Source organism: Manacus vitellinus, unplaced genomic scaffold (genome assembly GCF_001715985.3).
Source record: "Manacus vitellinus isolate BGI_N305 unplaced genomic scaffold, ASM171598v3 scaffold_1_pilon, whole genome shotgun sequence".
Classification (NCBI taxonomy): Eukaryota; Metazoa; Chordata; class Aves; order Passeriformes; family Pipridae; genus Manacus; species Manacus vitellinus.
Genome location: NW_021939396.1, coordinates 47,519,190 through 47,528,544, shown reverse-complemented (window position 1 = coordinate 47,528,544; position 9,355 = coordinate 47,519,190). Strand labels below are relative to the sequence as shown.

The 9,355-nt window shown below is 43.7% G+C and overlaps 1 protein-coding gene across 2 annotated transcripts in view; it reads right to left on the bottom strand.

The window, feature by feature from the left end:
• Positions 1-7,573: 7,573 nt before the first annotated feature.
• ROCK1 (Rho associated coiled-coil containing protein kinase 1) overlaps positions 7,574-9,355 on the bottom strand; it is an 87,165-nt gene continuing 85,383 nt past the window's right edge. For both annotated transcript variants that reach the window (XM_018081100.1, XM_008928345.2), the window contains one exon: positions 7,574-9,091. Coding sequence is in view for 1 of the 2 variants with exons in the window: in XM_008928345.2 (XP_008926593.1) it covers positions 9,088-9,091 (4 nt within the window). In the remaining variant the exon portion in view is untranslated. The remainder of the gene's footprint in view (positions 9,092-9,355) is intronic.

Below are 9,355 nucleotides of genomic sequence, written 5' to 3'. Positions count from 1 at the left end.
ATCACAAGTAAGTCTAAATTAGTTAAGACTAAATTAGTCTACAAAGCAACTCAAATGACTGACTTTTCAGTATTTCTAGCAGAAAGTACCTTCTGATTTGCCCAACCTTCTGGGGTTTTTTAAACACATTTATTATTTCACATATTTTAGACCTACCAAGCACACGGCTTTCCCCATTTTCCAGGAAGACAACCCACTCAGTCACCGAACAAGTCAGCTGCATAGATTTTTGGGTTTTGAATTTTTGAACAGTCATGCATCCACTGCTAACTATGCAGAAGAGTTAGCAATTATTAATCTGTAGTGTCACTGGTGGTTTTGTCAGTGTCAGTGCTGGTTTTGACAACTCAGCACTCAAGAGGAGGAACTGAAAAGCATGAGTGTCTTCTCTTAAGAGAACGCAACCAAGACTTCATCCAAAACAAAAGAGAAACTTGTTAATTTGAAAATAATGGAAAGTAAGAAAAAGGAAGGACATATTTTCCCCACTGATCAGAAAACACAGCTCGCACAGACCACAGAATGGGTCAGGTCAGAAGGAACTACAGTGGGTCATCTGGTCCAATCTCCCTGCTTAAGCAGGGTCGTCCTAGAGCACAGGGCCAGGATTATGTCCAGACAGTTCTTGAATATCTCCAATGAGGAAGACTCCACAAAATGTGGATGAGTTCAGGAAAAGTTCTGTTATACTGACATAAGCATCTCAGTTTGACAACCACAATTAAAATAGTGGAGAAACTGTGTACTGATGCCATGTACAACTTAAAAAAACTAAAAAGCCCCAACAGACCAGACCTGTGAGATATAAGCAAGGAAGTGTCACTGGAGTGTCTATGGAAGTGACTTCCATAGAAACTTTGCCTCACGGCAAGGAGGGCAAGAGGAACGCAGTACAATTTAAGTAAGCTTTAACTTGAGGTTTAGGTTAGACATCGGGAAGAATTTCTCCATAGAAGGGGTGATTATCCACTGGAATGCACTACCCAGGGAGGTGGTGGAGTCACCATCCCTGGAGGTGTTTAAGGAAAGACTGGATGTGGCACTTAGTACCATGGTCTAGTTGACAAGGTGGTGATCCATCATAGGTTGGACTCGATGATCTCAGAGGTCTTTTCCAACCTATCTGAGTTTGTGATTCCTCCAGTTTTACCTGGAACATAATGGATTTAAAAGAGCAGAGGTAGACGCACCTAAACAAATTCGGAGGCACGGATGCAGAACTCCGGCTCACCTGACGGGCAGCACCACTTCTCTTTTAGCAGAAAACCCAAAAAAGCCGAGACAGGGCAGTGCCGAGACCCGCGGGACGTGTGAGACACCCGCCCTCCCTTCCTCCCTCCCAGCCACCCACAGGGCCAGGCCAGCACTCCTCCCTCCCGCCCCGCTCCTCGGCCGGGCCGCGCCTGCACGGGCGCTCCCGCCGCGGCCGGTGTTGCCGGAGACCGGCGCATCACGTGTTGCGGCGCTCCGCTCCGCTGCCCTGGGCGGCAACCGCCACGCTCCCCGCCCGGGAAGGGCCGCCGTGAGTGCGCGGGCGCGGGCGCGCTCACCTGAGAAAGGCGCCATGGCGGAGCGGGCGTGTCCGGGCGGGCAGGGAAGTGAAAGGGGGAAGCGCGGCGGGGAGCGGCGCTGTCGGGCGGATGACGGCAGCAGGGCGGGCGGTTGTCGGCGGTCGGGTCCGGCCCCGCTCGGGGTCTCATTCAAAACCAGCCCCGGGATTTGACGCTGCATACTGCGCGGCCGCTCGGCGGAGCGGGCGGGCGTACTTGTCTTGTGCGCGCGCACCGCCGCGACGGCGGGGCCCCCCGCCAGCAGCGGTGAGCGCGCACGGGAGCGGGGCGGCGGCGTCGGTCGGCGGTCTTGCGGTCTGGTCCGGGTCCGGTCCGGGTCCGGGTCTGGTCCGGGTCCGGTTAAACCTGCGAGCCGTGGGCAGAGCCGCCGCTGTAGGGTCTGCGTGGGGTCGGGAAATGGGCCCCGGTGTTGGTGCCGTGGACGGGGAACATGGATGTGGGGAGCGCAAGGCTGGAGGGAGAGTGTGTCCAGTTCGTACGAGAGAGACGTGGAGCCCCTGGAGCGGGTCCAGAGGAGGGCAACAGACATGATCAGGGGGACTGGAGTATCTCACGAGGAAAGGCTGAGAGATTTGGGCCTGTTTGGCTTTACAAAGAGACGACTGAGAGGGGACGTCTTTAATGTCTATAAATATCTGAAGGAAGGGTGTCAAGAGGATGGAGCCAGGCTCTGCTCGGTGGTGCCAAGCAATAGGACAAGAGGCAGTGGACAGAAAGTGATGCACGGGAAGTTCCACCTGAATATAAAGAACTTCTTTACTGTGCTGGTGACCAGGCACTGGAACAGATTGCCCGGAGAAGTTGTGGAGTCTCCTTTACTGGAGATATTCCAGAACTGTCTGGACACAATCCTGTGCCATGTGCTCTGGGATGACCCAGGTTGAGCAGGGAGGTTGGGCCAGATGACCTGCTGTGGTCCCTTGCAACTCACCGATTCTGTGAGAGCTGAGGTGGGCTTATGGACCCCCTGGGGGGTCTGCCCAAATCCGCTGTGATTGCACAAGGCAGGGGGAGGGAGGCAGAAAAAATAAAAAGGTGTCGTGGATGAAATACGTTTGGTTTATAAGAGAAGATGGAGCGAGAGATAAAACTGTAAACAGAAGAACTTTACTGAGGGGAGAGAGGGGATGACTAATCTACCAGCAATGATTTTGAGACTCGGTGAAGGAGTACTGAAACATGAGTGTGATGGCAACAGCCAGGAGCCTTCAGGACAAAATCCTTCAAGTTTTAAAGATACTGAAACCAGTAGATATGGAGACACACAAGTCTCAACTGCTACGAAAGCTCTCAGTATTAGGCTGTGATTAAAGAACCCAAAGCAGTGCTTAAACATACAAAAAGGGAGACCATGCCAGAAAGAAACATCTCTTCCTTGGACCCCTCCTAGATACCACCTCTTGGAACCTGGCAGTCCTCTGCTGCTTACATCTGCAGCTCTTAAGAGCTTCTGACACAGCTTATATCACCATCTGGTTGTCTGCATGTGCACTTCTGGTCCTGCTTTTGCCACAGAAGTGGTATCCAAAAAAAGAAGGATCTTTCCTTGATAAATGTGCTGTTCATCAAATGTGATTTTCAATTCCAAACAGTAGAAGAATGATATACAAAATGGCCATAAAGACAATCCAAAGTTTGAAAGTAAGCCTTAAAATGGAAGGCTTAGAAATTTCAGTCTTGGCTTAAAATTTCAGTCTTTTCTGACTGTCATGGAGAAGAGCAAAAGTTGATTTTATTCAGTGTAGGCTCCTAGATGTGAAAAGGAGGTGTGGGAGGACCAAGGAATGCATTTCACAGAGAAGCTTCAATTGGTGTTATGCTGAAATTAATCTGGATCTTGAATTAAGGTGGAGTTTCCAATTACTGAGGCAATTTAAATATTGATAAAGTTGGCCAGCAAGAGTGATGAATCTTCTGTTACTTAGACTTGCTGAAAGGAGCTTTCTAGAAAATCTTTAATCCCATTCTAGGGTGAGATCCTGCAGATCATCTATTCAAGTGAGAGCAGACCCCAGCTGCCTGCCTGTGAGTCTGGGATGTCTCCAGTGTAGCCTCTTAACACCAACAGTGACCTACATAGAGGCGGTTTATTTGGGACTGCTAAATGGAAGTGGGATGCTCTATTGTCTGAAGTGGCACTGAACACATTCTCCCCTTTAGAGTAACCAACCCTTAGTGGATCAAGGCCCAGGCAGTCACAGACAGTGCATTTCCAGGATTTGAGACAGGCACTAGATGGTGCTGTGCTGAAAGAGAAGCATCGGGGGTTGTATCTACAGGAAAAATCATCCCAACCTCTGCAAGGTGAAAAACCACTACCTCCCTCTTCTTTCCTCCCAGACCGTGTAGGCCTCTTCCTGCAGTAACAGCTGCGTGCCTTTTTCCTTAAGGAGGTAATCAATAGATGCTGGTTTCCCTGAATCTTACACAAACTGTCACAAGGAGTGTAGAGAAAAAGAGTGCAACCTGATCTATACATACGAAATACAGATTACCTTGATGACATTGAAATGGAAAAAATCGATTGAATATTATTAAATGCATTTTTCTTTTAGTGAAAACAGGCCCTGAGGGAACCTTGGTCATCAGCATCTGCCTGCCCTGGCTGTTTCTCTCTGGCCAGTTGCAGGCCCATCCGAGCATGGCTCCTTCCCATCTTGAGCTGGATGGATGCAAGCCAGCGTGGATCCAAAAGTTGGGGCTGTGTCGATAGCAAAATACTGTGCTGCAGGCCAACAGGCCTGGCAGGATTTATAATGCTAGAAGATGGGTCAGAGCAAGTCCAGATCTGTTTAGAAAAGGCTTTTACACTGTGAAATCTCCCTTGGCCCAGTTCTGACGAGCACAAGTGGTAGGTGTATTCTCAAACAGTACAAGCAGGTGCTGTGATACAGTGAAAGGTGTGAGGAAGCAAACCCCTTTCCAAGGCATGCTTTAGGCACCTTTGTAATGCCTGTAACAGAACAAAGATTCATTTTAAATAATCAGAGACTGGGGAGTTAAAATACTGCATTTACATTTTTTGTTTCCTTAAAGGGCGAGATGTATTATCCGATATGTTGACAGGTGCATTTATTAATGTACATTTTGTTTTCTGTGGGGGACATAATGTTCATGGGAACCTGTCTGTGTATCATAGAATGGTTTGTGCTGGAAGGGACCGTGTGCAGGGATGTCATCCACTAGATCAGATTGCCCAGGGCCCCATCCACCTGGCCTTCAACACTTACAGGGATGAGGCTTCCACAGCTTCAGTGTATCTTCTATGTATCTTCAGGCTTGAAACGTTTTAATGACTGTGTATTCGCAGCACAGGTAGGATCCAATCACAGTATCAACTGCCGTCTTCCAGATAATTTCCATGTAAATTAAACTCAAAAAAATAGTAGTTGTAAGTGGTTTAGGTCTAGTATTCCAGTGTCCTGGTACACTACAGTGTTTTACATGTTTAAAAGTTCTTTTCCATGATAAATGTAAGCATTTCAATTCCCTGCACTGCAAACCTTGACTGTCTCCAAATGAGTGCCCAGAAAAAGAGGAACAGAAACCAGATGCTTGAACACAAGTCGGGTGCACACGGTCTTCCCAGCACCATGCAGGGCTGGGCGGGGCCCGAACAGAGACTACCGTGGCTGCCCATGCAGGAGGGATCCAGGGTATGGCACAGCCATGGCACGCCCAACCTGAAAGCCACTGCTACACTTGATCCCTATCTCACAGCTGCTACAAACTAAAACACAGCATCAATAAGGGGACTGCTAATAACAGATGATATAGAAAATGGCAGGGTAAAGAATGCACAGCAACCCAGGAGGTGTTTTAAGTAATATACGCAGTATACCCCATTTCCGTGTTACCTCTTCCATTTCAGTGGTTTTCAAACTTTTTGCATTTTGGGGGCACATGGGGGGGAAGGAACAAGAACAAAACTATTTGCATTTTTTATGTTTGTAACTAATACATTAAAAAAAAGAAAATCCCAGTAGTGTTCACCAGCTCAGAGGAAAGCTCAGCACCTGCTGCCCCACCTCTCGCTTACCAATTCCCCAATTGCTTCTGGCTACAGCCTCAGTGACTACTGTAGCTAAATCCCACCTACGGGAGAGGCCCTATCCTTTTATTACCATGCTGTTTTGCTAGTTACTCTTACCATTTCTTATTGTCTAGGAGAAATATGGCGGCTTGAAGAGGGAATGAAAAAGAGATTTTGGCATTTTACCGATGTTAATGAACTTGTTGTAAAAAAAGTATGAAAAAAAGGTAGAGGCAAATCAACAAAAAACCAATCATATAGGAATCTAGACTTGATTTGTCAAGGAGCATGTAAAACTATAGTGTCACCGGTATGAAGGAAGCCAGGCTGATTTATGCCAGCTCCTCACAGCTTACATGGTCACATGTCTTGATGACTTTCTGGTGCTGTATTAGATGAGTGTAAGCAAAATGTCCCCCTGCTGTAAGAGGAATCATTAGTGACAGGAGTAAAAGCAAAATAATGTGGCAAGAGTCGGATTAAGTGGAGCTGTAGTGAACATGGCAGCACAGATTGCTTTTTTCTGGATGGTAAAGCTGATGCTTCCTGAAAGTTTTGTAACAGATAATTTTTGCCTGAAATATCTGTTTGCACAGTTGAGATCGTAAGCATTACTTTTCCTAGCAGTAGAAACCTTTGGCTGAATTTCTTATTCGAAGTATAGCTATTGCTGTAGACAGGCACCTTGCTTACAGTAAACAAGTGCCAACATCAGTGTACCCGAACACACAAACTGTAATTTGCACGTCTAGACTTTATTATTAAAGCATTTTAGCTGCAATTTATCCCAGACACACTAGTCAATGTAATTTTACACTTCATTATGTCTGCTGCTGCTTTCCCAAGCAAAATCAGCATTTAAAAAGAACTGCAGAACTTCAGCATTGCTAAAAAACTACGAAAGTGACAGTAGGTGCCAATCTGTAGAGCAAAATAATTTTTCCACAATCCTACCCACTAGTCATTATCTATTCATAATGAAGTTTTTGCTATTTTTCAGATTAATGAAATATGAAATTACAAGACATTGCTTTTTTTTATTAATAAAATTACTCAAGCAAGGGTTGACCCTGTAGAGGTAGCCAGTTACACCTAAAGGAAAGCAAAAAAGCAATCCACAATCTAATCTGGGTCTGGAGATACCACAGGCCTTCCCTCCTGCTCCAAATTTCCTATCGTAATGTATGTATTTATGTAAGATATGTTTAATCATTATACTTTATTATTTCCCTTCTCAGTATGTGACAGTAGATTAAAGCAGGTCATAATTATTCCTTGTATTGCTTGACAAGCTCACGACGTGACTGGTTATATGGAAGGTTGTCTTTAGTGTGCTCCAGCCACAGCTTTGAAATTGCTGACACTTCTGATACAGCAATCTCAGCATAGAGGAACTTCCTGAAATTACCACATCAACTGCTTCTATTTATCTATACTTCCCGGCCCTTTGACCTTCAAAGGACATACAATCATTCATGTCCTTACTGCTCTATTGTTCTGCAGGTCTTGGCAGATTACCCAGGGAGATTTAGGGACAGTAGCTTCATGGGATGAACAGGCTGTTCTAAAAAAACCCAAACAAACCTAACCCCAAAAACCCCCACCCACAACCCACCTTGTCTTTTGAACAATGTTCCCTCCCCCAAATAACTGGGATTTCTGAAGCTTCAAACTGGCATCATGAAGGATGAAGCAACGAAAAGGCCAGCTTAGGGTGGTGGTTGAATAATAAATATAAATTAGGCTACTAATTTTAAAATTAGGCAGGCCAGGAGAATAAGGGAATGAAATAATTAAATTTAATGTGGTATTTACTTATTGATGTAGAATACTAAAAAAAACCCCAAAACATTTCAGAGTCTCCTAAGTGTTACAGTGTAAGTGCACCTTGTACCAGGAAGCTGCTGCAATGTCTGAATGCTTAGAAAGATGTTTAAGCTGCAGTCAGGAGAAAACACCATGCCAGTCGTTTTCAAAAGGGTCTTTCCATAAATTACTTTATTTCTCATTAAATGAGCACAGAGTCATTACCATATTAATAACAGATATGTTTATTATTACATATCCATCAGTGCGGCTTTCAATACCACTTGAAACATGCAAATCGTCCTAAGGACGAATCAGTTTTCCAGTGCTTCTTATTTAATACATAACTGCAAAGCCATTATAAATTACTGAGGAGGTATTTGGTTAAGAAATAAAATAAAATAAAACCATACTGCCCATACCATGAATGTATTCCTGCTACAAAGCAAGAGTCTGACAGCATTTACTGAAATTCCTGAATTATCCAGAGTTTTGCGTCATATGCTTTTTGTTTGCATTGCCTACACATCTCTTGGCTTATGAACCAGAATCAGTCTTTCTTTGTAAGAGGAATTCTCATTCAAAGATTGTACTTAATTTAGAAAATGCATCTAGCATCTACAAATACTTCAACCAATTAAAATTCAGTAAAAACTACTGATATGCAACAGTTTTTTAGAGGTTTCTTTAGTTTTAGGTTTCTACATTTATTGACATGGCAATAATACAATTATCTCAAATCAAGGCACTAAAAGAACAATGTAAAACCAAGTAAAAGTGTTCTAAGAATAATTTACAGTTCAAACAGTGCATATATTTCTTAAATGTTTGTTAACTTAATGTACGTTATCATTTAAAATTGTAAGGCAATACATTATACAGTTATAGAAATGATGTACCCCAAAATATGCTTCCAAACTCCGTGGTTCTTTTTGCTGTTAGTTTCTAATGCCTCTAACAATAAAATAATTCAGTATGGCTTGGCAAAAATGCATAGATTAAAGGCAATTACTTGTTTCCCCCCTTTACAAACCTGCTGCATCAGTATTTTGTAAAGCATAATGCAAAATATTTAACACTTTGATCCATTCCATAGTGGGTGGTTAGCATTAAGGCTGTAAAGAACTCTGCAGTGAAGGCACTGAAGTTCAAGTGATAAGGCTTCATTTTAAGCTAGTTCTGCAGTCTTCAAGAGCACAACTTAGAGTCTTGAAAGCAATTGCAGTCCTTCTCATTGAGAAACCTTCCTCTTCTACTCGGTTTCATATGCTCATCTTGACATAAATATCCCCTTCACAGGGTTAACAGTCCTTTTCTTTCACTGGTATGAAGAAAGTTGGCTGCATTTCATTGTGATTGACAGGCTTTTTTTAAAAATCCAAAAAGGCAGCACCTCTTTTTTTTTTTTTATACACCTAGCTAAGCTTTATTTGCTTTAACTTGCATTACATAGTAATAATTAATCTAATCTACCTTGAGGCAAACCCGCAATTAAACACCCTCAGCGTGCTTTTGTGCCAAAGCAAGGAGGAGACAGTAATAGCAATCTTAACCCTGAAGCCTGTGATAGTTATGTTGAAAGGAACAACAGCCTGTCTGCACTGCTCTGTGTGGTTAAAAAAAGCCCTGTTTCTCTGACTGCATCCCATGAGATTCCATTAAGCACTGTACATGTGGTTAGCTGGAACAAAGAAGAAAACAGACAATTAATAACAAATATAAAAATTAGCTTCATAACATCAGTGCATGTTTGCCAAGAGCTTCATGAAGAAAATACTTCATGTTAATGGAGTATTTTTTTCAACTGACACGGTACAATACTAGGATCGCACCTATATGATCTTCCACAAACTCTTCTTAATTTCAAACAACATTAAATGAACACAGAGATCAGACAGATGATAATAATATTACTGCAGCTTTCCAAGTGATGAACAGTAAACAA